Genomic DNA, 13,739 nt, shown 5'->3' on the forward strand with positions numbered 1-13,739 from the left:
CCTGGGTTGGGAAGATCTGCTGGAGAAGGGATAGGCTACCCACTCCACTATTCTTGGGCTTTCCTTATGGCTCAGCTGGTAAAGAATCCGCGTGCAATGCAGGAGATCCCAGTTCGATCCCTGGGTTGGGAAGATCCCCTGGAGAAGGGAAGGGCTACCCACTCCAGTATTCTGGCCTGGAGAATTCCATGGACTGTATAGTCCACGGGGTCGCAAAGTCGGAAACGACTGAGCGACTTTCACTTTCTGGACCACAGCGCACAACCCAGGCCTGTCTGACCACTGAAAGCAGCACCCCCCCCCCGAAGTATCCCCCTGCTTACCCGGATTCCACCCTGGACTGAGAACACCCCTCCTTCCAGCAGCCAAGCCGGATACTGGGAGAGCATGGGTGATTCTTTTAGTTATAGTTCAGGTGACTTGCACACCCATAAAGTCAACCATGTGAAATCTTGTGGTTCGGTGTTATCTTCACAACACCATGCGACCACCACCTTTTTCTAGTTCCAAACAGTTCCCGTCACCCCAGAGCAAAACCCCAGCCCATTAAGCAGTCACTCCCATGCCGCCTCCCCCCCCAGCCCCTGCCAGTCACCAGTCCACTTTCTATCTCTGGGGGTTTATCTGCGCTGGACATCTCATATAAGGGGAATCATACAACGAGTGGCTTTTTGCATCTGGAATCTTCCTGGGTGCGTGGCGTTTTCATGTGTAGCAAGTATTTGAACTCCACTTCTCGTGGCTGAATAACCTTCCATTGGATGGGTGGACCGCGTTTTGCTCACCCATTCATCCGCTGTCCATTTGTCGATGAGTTTGGACTGTTTCCGTCTTTGGTTGTTGTGAATAGTGCTGCTATGAATATGTGTGTGTGTGGACTTTTTTGAGTACCAACTTTTCACTCTTTGGGGTGTGTACCTAAAAGCGGAATTGCTGGATCACGTGGTAATTCTACATTTAGCTCCTTGAGAACCTGCAAGGCATTTCCCGTGGCAGCTGAGCCGTTTGGCCTTCCCACCAGGAATGTGCGAGGGTTCCGCTATCTCCACATCCCTTCCAGCACTTACCTGTGTTTCCCGCGTGGCCATCATAGAGGGTGTGGAGGGCTAGGGAGACTCCTCCGGCATTGACCTAAGATCTGCATGTGGTGAGACCTTCCCTGCCCGCCTTCCCCAGGCGGGCTCAGCAGGCCCACTCTGATTCTTTTCCTCAGACTCCAGTGCAGAGCAGGCCAGGACACCAGCCCGCCTCGGCGGCCAGCTTCTTGTACAGAGGCCCTTTGCTCTCGACTCCTATGACTTTTCCAATACTGATACCTGCACAGACATAGTTCAGTTCAGTTGCTCAGTCCCGTCTGACTCTCTGTGATCCCATGGACTGCAGCACGCCAGGCCTCCCTGTTCATCACAAACTCCCGGAGTTTACCCAGACTCATGTCCATTGAGTTGGTAATGCCATCCAACCATCTCATCCTCTGTCCTCCCCTTCTCCTCCTGCCCTCAATCTTTCCCAGCATCAGGGTCTTTTCCAATGAGTCAGCTCTTCGCATCAGGTGGCCAATGTACTGGAGTTTCAGCTTCAGCATCAGTCCTTCCGATGAACACCCAGGACTGATCTCCTTTGGGATGGACGGGTTGGATCTCCTTGCTTCACCAGACCCATGACAGCCAAATAAACAAACCATGTCATTGATTAAAAAGGAGTGATAGTAACACTGAAAGTGTAGGCGCGAGGACCTCCTTGCAGTCCAAGGACTCTCAAGAGTCTTCTCCAACACCACAGTTCAAAAGCATCAATTTTTCGGTACTCAGCTTTCTTTATAGTCCAACCCTCACATCCACACATGACCACTGGAGAAACCGCAGCTCTGATTAGACGTCGCACAGACATGGTAGACGCACACAAACGGGGCTTCCCTTCTGCTGAGCTCTCTGCCCACTTTCTCTCCTCTTCGTTGCCGGGGACAGGCTCTGCCCCATGCCTTCCCAGATTCTTGTAGAATCCTCCTGCCAGCAGAGGGAGGCTCTCGACACCCCCACTCTCCAGGGCAGGGAACCGAGGTGCAGCCAGGAGCCAGGCTCAAACCCGCGTCTTCATCCTCGCGCTGCAGGGGCTCTTGCTGTCTCCCGGGGGCGAGGGTTCACTCCCGGAGCCCCCGGCCCCGGCCCCTCGTGTGCCCGTCCTCCGCCTCCTCCATCCAGGCCTGTGAGAAGACCCAGCTGGAGTTCATGTCCGAGCAGTGTGCGCAGACCGACAGCGAGCCCCTGCGCCTCTCCCCGGGGGGCAGCGCCGCCTTCTACCGCTGGGGGACGGCGGAGCAGTACAGCGAAGGTGGGCCTGGGTGGGGGGCCAGGCCCGAGACCCTGGGTGGGAGAGTCCCCGGGGGAGGCCCAGCGTCACTCTGATGCTGTTGGGAGCAGGCCCGGGCTCTGCATCCCACTGAGCATCCCACCCGCCCTGGCTCGGCCCCTGGCCGGCCGGTCAGCCCTGACCTCTCCTCCCTGACTCTCTGTCTGTAAAACGGAGATAAGAGGCGTAGCGTGATGCTGGAGAAACACCTGCCTCATAAGTGGGCACACTCATCACACGGTGATGCGATTGCTGCCTCGGGAGGCGGGGCGGGTGGGAAATAAAGCCCACCCCAACCCCAAATGCAAAGAGCACAGTGAGATTGTGCTTGGGGGGCAGCGAGGGCCCATTCGGATCCGGCTTCGCAGGGTCTCTGTCCCCGGCTCCCCGCACCCTCCCACCGGCCTCCTTATGCTTCTGCTTCTCCCCAGGGAACGCCTTGTGCAGACACGTGTGCCGGGCCGTCGGCGAGAGCTTCATGGTGCGGCGTGGGGACCGTTTCCTGGACGGCACGCGCTGTGTGCCGGGCGACCCTCAGGAGGACGGGGCCCTGAGCCTGTGTGTGTCCGGCAGCTGCAGGGTAGGCGTGTGTGCCCGCGGAGGTGCCCTTCTATCCTCTGTGGCCCCGAGGACTCTCCCCAGAGAAGCCAGGGCAGGAAGGGGCCTTCGAGGGGGTCAGGCGTGGTGCTGGGGAACAGGCCGAGCCTGGAGTCAAGAGCCTTGCCGTGACCTGGGGCAAGTCATCTAAGCTCGCCTCCCACACCAGAAATGGCAAAACAGCCGGTTTGGTTGTGTGAACCTCAAAGGCCAGCCCTGTCCGACCACACCGCCAGGCCTCACCTGCCACTCTGCTCTGCACAGACGTTCGGCTGTGACGGCAGGATGGACTCCGGGCAGGTGCGGGACGTGTGCCAGGTGTGCGGCGGGGACAACAGCACGTGCCGGCCGCAGAACGGCTCCTTCACAGCTGGAAGGGCCAGAGGTAGGGCCTCCCCGGGGGCAGAGGGCCCGGCTCCCCCCAGCCTCCAAGAAAACGCGCCAGCCCAGAGCCCGGGTGCCGGCTGCCTGGATGGTGGGGCCGCGTGCTCGCTCGGTCCTGGGCCCTCTCAGCGGGTCTCGGCCTCCCCAGGAGGCTCAGGCCGGTGATGAGGTGGCCCATCACTCACGGCTGCTCTCAGCATCTGTGACACAGGAAGAACACAGACGTGGGAAGCCTGCGGTGGGCTGTTCTCTCCTCTCCCGCTGGAGGCATCTGAGCACCGGGGATGCTGTGCTTGGGACAATCCTTGACTTTGATCTATTTATGCAAGAAGTCAGGTCTCTTGCAAAGTCAGTCGAGGAGCTGAGTCCCAGCTCCCTCGGGCGCTCCCGTTTCCTCCCTCTGACTGTGACCTCAGCGGCCTGAGATCACCCCCACCTCTGCTTCCTCCTAGAGTACGTCACGTTCCTGACCGTCACCCCCAACCTGACTAGCATCTACGTCGTCAACCGCAGGCCCCTCTTCACACACCTGGGTGAGCTGGCCACACTGTGAAGTGTGCGGGCACCGCCCCAGGGTGTCCCCACTTCCGACGCCACCTGCAAGTCTGAGGGTCCCTCCAGCGCCCTCAGTCGGGGGGTTCACCGGGTGGACCCCCAGAACTCCGAGCGCTGCTGCGCTCACGGTTACGGCTTACTCCAAGGGACAGCCGAAGGGAGAGGTGCCTAGACTGGCGCGGGGAGCATCCAGCCTCGAGAGCAGTCACACTCACGGTGCCCTGCCCCCCTGGGCGCTCTGCGGAGCTCACTGCCCGGGTGTCTCGGGGACTTCCTTATGTCGACGAGGTGGGGGGACTGACTGATCACGGTCTCAGTCTCCCGTTTGGCTCAGGCTTGCTGACTCACAGCCCCCACCCTAAATCATGTATCTGACCTTTCACCCTAAACAAAGACGGATCTCTTCGTGAGGCTGACCTCTTTACACCGTGGGTTTTTATGCCCAGAGGGTGCCCTTTGAATCTGGGTTGGGGTGCTCACCCTGAGGTCCTTGTGCCTGCACTCGGTGAGGGAGCAGGTCCACAGCGCTCCCCGGGTTCCGGGAGGATGTGGGGAAGCCTCCCTCGGTCAGACACCTGTGTGTCTCAGAGGGGAGCGTGCAGTACCAGGAAGGTCTGCTCCCCGGGAGGGCGGGGTCCCTGGGGCAGGTGAAGCCCTGGACGTTGTGTCGTGTCGGCCTAGTTGTCCCCTCTCCCTAAACAGGGCCATCTGTGGGAGGGGGCGGTTCTGGCTCCCAGGGTGGGGGGGCCCTGCGGTGCTGACGGCCCCTCCCCCCACAGCAGTGAGGGTGCATGGGCGCTACGTCGTGGCCGGAAATGGGAGCATCTCTGCCAGCACCACCTACCCCTCCCCCCTGGAGGACAGCCGCGTGGAGTACAGGGTGACCCTCAATGAGGACCGGCTGCCCCGCCGGGAGGAGATCCGCATCCAGGGCCCCACCCGGGGCGACATGGAGATCCAGGTGACCGCAGGGCCTCCTCTGGTGTCGGCCTATCCGTCGGCTCAGACCCACACCCGCTCCTTCAGCAGCCGCTGGGGGGCTGGCGCCCCGGGGCTCAGAGCCCACCGGAGCCCGTGGAGTCCTGAGAGTGGCTCAGAGGGAGAGCCCTGCAGAGGGGCCGGGGGCTTCCCGGGAGGCGGCCGTGCAGCTGAGGTCCGGAGGGCGAGCTGAGGCTGTGGGCGAGCAGGTGGGGAGGGGGACCCGGGCCTGCAGTGGAGGGGCGCTCAGGGGCGGGAGAAGGGAGCCCTCCGGTGAGGCTGCTGGAGGGCTGGGCAGACCTCGAGGGGCCGTGCTGGCCATGTGAGGGGTTCAGGCTTCCTCCTGGGGGCCTGGGAAGCTGCTGGGGGGGCCCTGGGCAGGTGCAGTGGGGACTGGGCCATGTCAGACCGAGCCTCGGTTTCCCCCATCTGCGAACTGAAACTGATCACCCCTAAATAAAGTAATTGGGAAGATTCATCTTTTTTTCCCAAGATACTGCACAGTAAGTGCTTGGCAGAGCGTTGGCGCCCCCCACGTGCACACGTCTGGCAACTCTACCTCCTAGGGTCATGGGCGGGCCTGGGGAGTGGACGCGTGCGTGTGCCAGGCAGTGCTGGCCGCAGGCCCCGCCCGGGGCAGCTCAGCTGGATGTGGGTCTTGCTGTCTCTCTGGGGCAGACGGAGCCCAGGCTGTGTCTGCACGGGTCCTTCCCGCTGGGATCTGGCCTGCGAGTGGCCAGGTGAGGAAGGTGCTTAGAGGGCTGGACAGGAAGCAGTGGAGGCTGAAATAGCCCCGGAGAACTTCGGGGTGGTCCGCATCTTGACGGCCCCTGGCTGGGTCTAGCAGCCCACCCCCTGCTCCCATAGCTGGGGAGACAGCTGGGGCTCCCCACAGAAGGCCAGGCCAGAGTGAGCCCCCGGGAGCAGTTAACCCCTTCCCTGCCTCCCTGTGTGTCCTATCTAGGTCACCCCCTCCCCGCCCCCAGGAGCCTACTTCCAAATGCTGGCTGTCGAGCAGTTCTGTTGGCATCCTTTGCGGTGCGGATAGAAACAGATTCGCAGGCCCTGTTCGGGGCCTCTGACCCAGGACCTGCTGGTGATGGATGGTGGGGGGTGGTGTGTGTGCCGAGAACCCACACGTTAGCAGAGGGCTGTGATGGGGGGGCAGGTGCTGGGACCCAGGAGACTCCTCCTGGCCTCCGCCCGCCAGGCTGGCCCCTCCCGGGACCCAGGGACCTTCCTGCAATACAGACAAGCCCAGCCTCCCTGCTGGACCCTCTTCCTTAACCCCCTGTGTCCTCAGGGCCAAGCCCAGACTGCCAGCTCCCCCCGGCTCCACCAGAGCCCCAGATCCAGCCCGTTCCTGCCCTCCTTGGGGCCTCACTTGTGCTGTAGAAGCCAGAGCTGTGGGCTTCTCGCCCCGGGCTGGGCCTGGAAGGCCCCTTCCGCGGCCTCCTGCCAGCTGCCCACCCTGCTCAGCCTCCTCGGGGCCCTTCTCTGCACTCCCTGGCCCCCTGGGCACACCCCTGTCTCTGTACCTGCCTGCAGCCCACCCTCCCCCAGCCTCCATGAGCTCCCGGAGCCGGGGGCAGTCCTGGCTGTGACGTGTGGCGTGGGCTCAGCATCAGTGGCGGCTTGCTGAGTGAAAGAACGTAAGGGGCAGGAAGGCAGGGTGGAAGGCTTCCTGAAGGAGGTGGCCGTGACAGCCCCGCTCTCCACGCAGGTTTACAGGCGCTACGGCCAGGAGTACGGCAGCGCCGCCCGCCCAGACATCACCTTCACCTACTTCCAGCCGGAGCAGCGGCAGGCCTGGGCGTGGGCCCCGGTGCGGGGGCCCTGCTCCGTGAGCTGCGGGGCAGGTGGGGCCCGGGGCGGGGCTCGCCTGGCAGCCTGGCGTGCCTCCCCGTGGAGGTGTCCCAGCCCACCCCGTTCCCCTCCAGGACTGCGCCCGGTGACCTACAGCTGTCGGGACCAGGCCAGGAGCGAGTGGGTGGAGGCTGCCCGCTGTGCGGGGAGCCGGCCCCCGGCCGCGTGGTCAGAGACCTGCGCCCCCGAGCCCTGCCCCCCGCAGTGAGTGCTGGCCGCGGCCCCCCGGGGGTGGGGGTGGCTCAGGGGCCCTCTTGGCACAGCTGACAGGGCCTGGGCATGTCCTTGATCAGCCCTTGCAGTGTCCCCAGGTGGCAGGTGAGGACAGTGAGACTCGGGCAGACCCGGGTGGCTGGTCAGCCTGGTGGGACCTGCTGCCCCCGTCTATGGGCAGCTCGCTCCCTCCCTGAGCTCAGGCGCCCACCGCACGGGGAGAGGCCCGCTCTGCCTGGGAGGGTTGTGGCGCTGGCTTGCGGAGGGACCACACCCCGGTGGGAGCACGACGCTAGGGACAAGGCCATCTGTGTTGGGTGCGGGGTGGGGGCAGCCAGCCGCGGGCACTTTCAAACGGATGTCCTCAGGCTCCGATGCGGCTCGGGGACACCTGGAGAGTGGGGGAGCTGGGCCGGCAGCCCCCCGGCACGGCGTCTAGGTCCCTGAAAGGACCCTGGGCCCCGCCCCAGCCGGGGAAGTGGTCTGACGGGTCACAGATGGATCTGCCCGGTGCCCTGTTCCTCTCCTCAGCTGGGCGGCTGGAGACTTCGGCCCCTGCAGCGCCTCGTGTGGGGGTGGCCTGCGGGAGCGGGAGGTGCGCTGCGTGGAGGCCTGGGGCGGCCTGCTGAGGACTGCGCCCCGCTCCCGGTGCAGAGCGCTGGCCCCGCAGCCGGCGGCCGTGGACACCTGCAATTCCCAGCCCTGCCCCCAGAGGTGAGCACGGGGTGAGGAGGGCCCCCCAAGGCCAGGTCCAGGCAGAACCTCCCTGGTGGGGCTGGTCCCCGCGCTGAGCCCTTCCTGAGACCTCTGGCCGGGCCCCACCACCCTCCCACCCAGGAGGCCCTGGACTGGCCAGTCCCCTCTCTTTGAACTATTTTTTGAACTTGTGAGGAACAAGCAAAGCCACAGATGTCCAGCCACAGACGTCACCTTGTCACTGCCGCCCCGCAGCATCCCAGCTTATCAGTCTGATTTGCCGCTGGCCGTCTGGGGGACCTGAGCCAGTCCCCTCCCTCTCTGGGTCCCAGATTTGTCACCTGGGTAGCGGGGAGGGGGGTGGCCTAGGCCGCTGGTGGTCCGCAGGTGGCTCTGGGCACCCTCCCTCTCCCCTGCACGCCGTGTGACCGTGGCAGACACAGAGGTCACTGCTCTCTCCTGCTGAGGGCTGAGCCTGCCCCAGGGTCCTCTCCACACGGCGCTCCAGGCCGGCTCCAGCTCTCAGGGCCAGCGCAGGAGACGCGTTAGCTGGCGAGCCACCTGCATCTGGCACGTGCCTCCCAGCACTGCTGGGTCTAGGTCGCGCAGAGCCACCCTCTTCTCTGGGTGGGGACCCGTCTTTGCCTCTGGAAGGCGGGAGGGTCAGGGCTGATCTCTGCGCCCTAGGTGCAGAGTGGAGGCCTGCAGCCATTCAGCCAGGCTTTGGGGAAAGGCCCCTGGTCTTGCCTCTTTGCGGGGGTCCCTCTCTGGATTCTTGGAGACTGGGCAGCAGGTTCACCGCCTCTCTGCACCAGGAGCTGGCTTGCCCCGACCGCCCGAAGGCAGAGGCAGGGCCTGACGGCTGTCGTGTCCCATCCTCAGGGAGGCAGACGCGTGCTCATCAGCCTGTGGAGCAGACCCGGCTGTGCAGAACACAACGTGTATGCTGGGGGCAGATGGCACAGGGCTGCCGGCAACTGCTGGGCCCTGCTCCGCAGACGAGAAGCCGCCTGCCCCGGAGCCCTGTGTCGAGGCGGCATGTCCTCCCGGCTGGGACCAGGTGAGCGTCCCGGGAGAAGGGGGAGCTCTGCTTACACTGGCCTCCTGGCCAGAGCTGGAAGACGGCACTCGTGCAGGGCTGCTGTCCTCGGGAGGCCCCTGGGCAGAGGGCAGGCTTCGACACAGAGCTCTGGGTGCTGGGATGCCTCCTCCCCACTGGTGAGTGGCCTGAAGCATCCAGAGCCTGATAGGACGGCGGCACTTTGCTGCCAGGCTCCCGCCGGCGTCCGTGGGCTCAGGCTGGGAGGTGTTGCTTTCAGACAAGCATGCCGGCCAATGCCCCCCACTCCCCTGGGCTGGGGCAGGCGGGGGTACTTCAGGGCCCGGCGTGTCTGTGGATCTGGCTTTCAAGGTCCAGCGCCGCCTTCCCCACGGTGACTGCTCACGCTGGTGTAGAGGTCAGGGTGGGGCCTGAAGGCACCGCCGGGGCCAGGAAGCCAGCTTCCTGGGAAAGCAGCCGCGGGGTGGGTGGCCTTTGGGTGCTGGTGACCATTTCTGTCCTCTCCTGAGGAGTGCAGTGGGTGGGAGTGGAGGGCCAGGTGCCCGAGGGTCTGGAGGTGGGAGGCCCAGACCCACCAGCTCGGTGCCTGGCCCCTGCAGCTGGACGTCCGGTCCCCGGGACAGGAGGCTGCATCCCCAGCGGGCAGCCCCAGGCTGGAGGCGCTTGCCGCACACGTGTGGATGCCCCTGGCGGGGCCATGCTCGGCCTCCTGCGGTCAAGGTGAGGCTCCTGGTGCTCCTGAGGGTCAGCTAACTCGAGAAAAGCGTTTGAGGTGGCGTACCTAGGGACATGACGTAATAAGCAAGGAGACTGGGGCCAGCCGAGTACAATGGCCAGGCGACCATGCTCGTTGATTGGCTGGAAGGTAGGAAGTGATCATAAAACCCAGCCGTGCTGGGACTCAACTTAGCTCCGAGCTTTCTGGTGGCCAATCCAGAGAAGCAAAAATTAATGTTAAGATACAGAGTGTTTTAAAGTAAAAACCCTGGGAATTCCGTGGTGGGCCAGTGGGTAGGACTCACTGCCGTGGCCCAAGTTCAATCCCTGGTCAGGGAACTAAGACCCTGCAAGCTGCGAGGCAAGGTTGAAAATAACTAACTAAACTAAAACCCTAATCACTTGCTCAGCTAAACCCCAGCACGTTTAGAACTGAGGCCAGAGATTTCTTTTGTGGATACTCCTAAAGGAGAGGTTCAAGGACACGGCCGTAATAACATCTTGGCGGTAGACACAGTGAGAGGTTTTAATGTAGCCACTCGTATAATGCCCCTCAACAGAAAAAGATCAGCCACCATTTTTGAGTGCCTACCATGTGCCAAGCACTTTCTGTGTGTGCGTGCATGCTCAGTAGCTCCATCATGTCCAACCCTTTGTGACCCCATGGACTGTAGCCCACCAGGCTCCTCTGTCCATGCAATTTTCCAGGTTAAGAATCCTGGAGTGGGTTGCCATTTCCTTCTTCCTGGGATCTTCTTGACCCAGGGATCAAACCTGTGTCTCTTGTGTCTCCTGAATTGGCAGGCAGATTCTTTACCACTGAGCCACCTGGGAAGCCCATCAAGCACTTTCTAGTCTCCTGGAAAAATCTTGATAAATATCCCTCCAAGTCAGGCACCATTAGATGAAAAATCTGAGGCTCAGAGAAGTTAAGTCACTTGTCCAAGGTCACACAGCTGGTAGGTGGCAGAAAGTGAAAAAATCACTCAGCTGTGTCCGACTCTTTGTGACCCCATGGACTACAGAGTCCATGGAATTCTCCAGGCCAGAATACTGGAGTGGGTAGCGTTTCCCTTCTCCAGGGGATCTTCCCAACCAAGGGATCGAACCCAGGTCCTCCCGCATTGCGGGCAGATTCTCTACCAGCTGAGCCACAAGGGAAGCCCAAGAATACTGGAGTGGGTAGCCTATCCCTTCTCCAGGGGATCTGCCCAACCCAGGAATTGAACTGGGGTCTCCTGCATTGCAGGCTGATTCTTTAATTGAGCTATGAGGGCAGCTGGGACTCAAATCCACGGAGACCTCATCTGCTAGAGCTGACCAGGGACGGGGCACCCGTGGTCCTTGCTGACCCCCTTCTCGGGGCGTGGGGTCCCTCCTTCCTCCCTGCAGGCCTGGCGGAGCTGCGTTTCGTGTGCATGGACCCTGCCCTCAGGACGCCCGTCCAGGAAGAGCTGTGTGACCTGGCCAGCAAGCCTGAGAGCCGGCGGGAGGCCTGCCAGGCTGCCCCGTGCCCGGCCAGGTGAGTCCGAGGGAGGGAGGCCGTGCAGAGGGGCAGCAGTCTGGGCCCCCCGGGGGGAAGGCGCTCCACCCTGGCTGCAGCTCCCTGCGGACCGCTGGCTTTCCCCCCCCACAGGTGGGAGACCCGGGCCTTGGCGCCGTGCCCGGTGACCTGCGGAGGCGGGCAGGTGCCACTGGCTGTTCGCTGTGTAAGGATGGACCGGGGCCGCCTCGTCTCCCTGCCTCACTCCAAGTGCTGGCCCGTGCCCCGGCCTCGGCCCCTGGAGGACTGCAGCCCGGAGCCCTGTCCCGCCAGGTCAGCCTCCCTCAGGAGGCAGGTGGTCCTCGGCCGGCGTCTTTGCAGAGTGGCGTCGTCATGTCCCAAGCCTTGGCGTCCTCACCCGCAGGAGAGGGTCATACTGGTGCAGAGAAGACAGGGGCGGGGGGGTTTGGAATGCCTTAGGCACTGCGGTTGGTGGCTCGTTTTTCATCACTTGCTCTTTACTGGGCTTCTATGCCCCGGTGCTGTGCTGTCACAGGCGGACCCCGCCGCTAACAAGGCAGTCAGGCGGCCATGGGCTCACGGGGCAGACGCTGGGGGCTGGGGGCAGGGGGACGGATGACAAAGAAGATTGAGGAGGACATATATGTATGTATGTGTATATATGCATAATCTGAGGGACGGTGTTGGTGTGACGTGGAACCAGTGTGAAAGAAGGTTGGGAGTCTTGGCGGGGGCGGGCCAGGATGATGGTGGGGCTGGGATTCCTGTTGGAGACCAATGTCTCTGCAGGGCCCCTTGGGTGCCCTACCCCTTCCCCATTGCTTTTCTGGACACATCTGCCCTCAACTTCCCCTTCTGTAAAATGGGGTCTTCTGAATATTCTCTGTCCACTGTGCTGAGCCTCTTGGTGGAGATGTAAAAGTGACTCCCCGGAGAGAGAACCTTTTGCAGGCCCTTTCTGGTCTGGGGTGGACGTGAGGGGAAGCCGGGCTCCCCCCGGGCGCCCGCCCCCTGACTCCCGTTTGCCCCAGGTGGCGGTACAAGCTGGCGGCCTGCAGCCTGAGCTGTGGGGGAGGGGTGGCACAGAGGATCCTGTACTGCGCCCGGGCCCACGGGGAGGACACGGATGAGGAGATCCTGCCGGATACCCAGTGCCAGGGGCTGCCCCGCCCGGAGCCGCAGGAGGCCTGCAGCCCGGAGCCCTGCCCGCCCAGGTCAGCAGCCCCAGCGTGGGCAGTAGGCAGCCTGAGCGCCTGGCGTGTGCCAACGTGGGGCTGGGCCCGTGGGGGTTACAGGGTGTCTCAGGGGCACCAGAAATAGGACCCCCACCCCCTCCCGGGAGGCTGCATCCGGTCGCAGCCTAGGTAGCAAACTAGGTAGCAAACTCAGTCGCGTCGGTCCTGATGGGGCTGGGGCTGGGGGCTTCCCGCTGGAAGAGGCAGCATCTGAGCAGAGCCCGAGGGCGGTCCACCTGGGGCTCAGCACCGCTGAAGCCACAGGGACAGCGCAGGTCCCACCAGGGGGGTCCAGAGACAGGTGGGAGCCCGATGGTGAAGTGCACACATTGACCTCCTTCCTCCCAGTGCTCCCGCGGCTTCCTCTTTGTAATTTTGCACTTTAAATAATGCAGTGCTCCTCTGTGTCACTCAGAAACATCCAGAAAAGAATGTAAGTCACCCACGTCCTACCACCAGATTTCATAGATGCTACCCTCTGTGTTTCCACCATCTATCTTCTTAAGTTTTAAAGAAGTACGCCACCACAGAGAGACTTCCCTTACACTTAAAGCTTTAAACTCATCTGTGATTTATCTGGGGTCGCTTGCAAAGTAGGGGGCTTCCCAGGTGGTGCTAGTGGTAAAGAGTCTGCCTGCCAATACAGAAGACATAATAGACTCAGGTTCGATCCCTGGGCTGGGAAGATCTCCTGGAGGAGGGCCTGGCAACCCATTCCAGTATTCTTACCTGGAGAATCCCATGGACAGAGGAACTTGGAGGGTGACAGGCTATAGGGTCACAAAGGGCCAGACACGACTGAAACAACTTAGCACACGTGCAAAGTAGGAGAGCAAACTATTTTTCCAAATCACTAGCTAGCGGCAACATTTGCTGCATTCCACTCCTCACCCCGCCAGGTGCCCCCTTTATTGCATCCTGACTTCTCCTGTGTGTTGGATCTGTGTTGAGGGCTTCCTACCAGGCTCTGTTGATTCATTCCCCCACCTACTGCCACCCTGAAATCAAATTGTTTTAATCACTGTAACTTTATGATCCATCTGCTATCCATACCTGTGTTTCTTGATTTTTTTGCTCATGCTAAAACGTGCACTCCATTTATTTTTGTGCATGATATTTGAGATGATCTGGGATTTTCTTAATGGGAATTTCGTGCACACAGGAGCTCTGCTTACCCCTGGAATGTCCCTGTGGCCACCCTGGCCTCCTTGATGTTCTGGAACATTCCAGGTGATGCTTGTGCACCTGCCTTCCTGTGGCTCTTGTATGTGTCTTCTCAGAAATCCCACTCTGAGGCTCTGCTCGAAGTGCCATCACAGGGAGGCAGGGGGTCCTCCCAGGGACACTGTCACAGCGCGGGGTGGGCGTGGGGTGCAATGCTCCTGGCGTCTAGTGGGTGGAGGCCAGCGGTGCCCCTAAACACACCCTCCACTGTACCGATGGCCCCACGACAAAGACCCATCTGGCCCCAAAAGTCGCGAGGTGGAGACCTGCTCCGAGACAGGTGGGGAGGACTGGGTCTTGTTCGTGGCCGTATCTCGGCGCCTAGAACAGCGCCAAGCCCGCAGAAGGCACGCGATCGGGA

At 62.1% G+C, this 13,739-nt stretch overlaps 1 protein-coding gene across 1 annotated transcript in view; it reads left to right on the plus strand.

Moving 5' to 3' along the window:
* ADAMTS13 (ADAM metallopeptidase with thrombospondin type 1 motif 13) overlaps nucleotides 1-13,739 on the plus strand; it is a 38,432-nt gene that overhangs the window by 19,162 nt on the left and 5,531 nt on the right. The window contains exons 13-25 of the mRNA XM_043470058.1: nucleotides 2,202-2,331; nucleotides 2,781-2,929; nucleotides 3,211-3,331; nucleotides 3,783-3,863; nucleotides 4,665-4,846; nucleotides 6,587-6,722; nucleotides 6,804-6,933; nucleotides 7,474-7,656; nucleotides 8,521-8,698; nucleotides 9,298-9,418; nucleotides 10,808-10,937; nucleotides 11,052-11,231; nucleotides 11,951-12,133. Of these exons, the coding sequence (XP_043325993.1) occupies nucleotides 2,202-2,331; nucleotides 2,781-2,929; nucleotides 3,211-3,331; nucleotides 3,783-3,863; nucleotides 4,665-4,846; nucleotides 6,587-6,722; nucleotides 6,804-6,933; nucleotides 7,474-7,656; nucleotides 8,521-8,698; nucleotides 9,298-9,418; nucleotides 10,808-10,937; nucleotides 11,052-11,231; nucleotides 11,951-12,133 (1,904 nt within the window). The remainder of the gene's footprint in view (nucleotides 1-2,201; nucleotides 2,332-2,780; nucleotides 2,930-3,210; nucleotides 3,332-3,782; nucleotides 3,864-4,664; nucleotides 4,847-6,586; nucleotides 6,723-6,803; nucleotides 6,934-7,473; nucleotides 7,657-8,520; nucleotides 8,699-9,297; nucleotides 9,419-10,807; nucleotides 10,938-11,051; nucleotides 11,232-11,950; nucleotides 12,134-13,739) is intronic.

Source organism: Cervus canadensis, chromosome 5 (genome assembly GCF_019320065.1).
Source record: "Cervus canadensis isolate Bull #8, Minnesota chromosome 5, ASM1932006v1, whole genome shotgun sequence".
Lineage (NCBI taxonomy): Eukaryota > Metazoa > Chordata > Mammalia > Artiodactyla > Cervidae > Cervus > Cervus canadensis.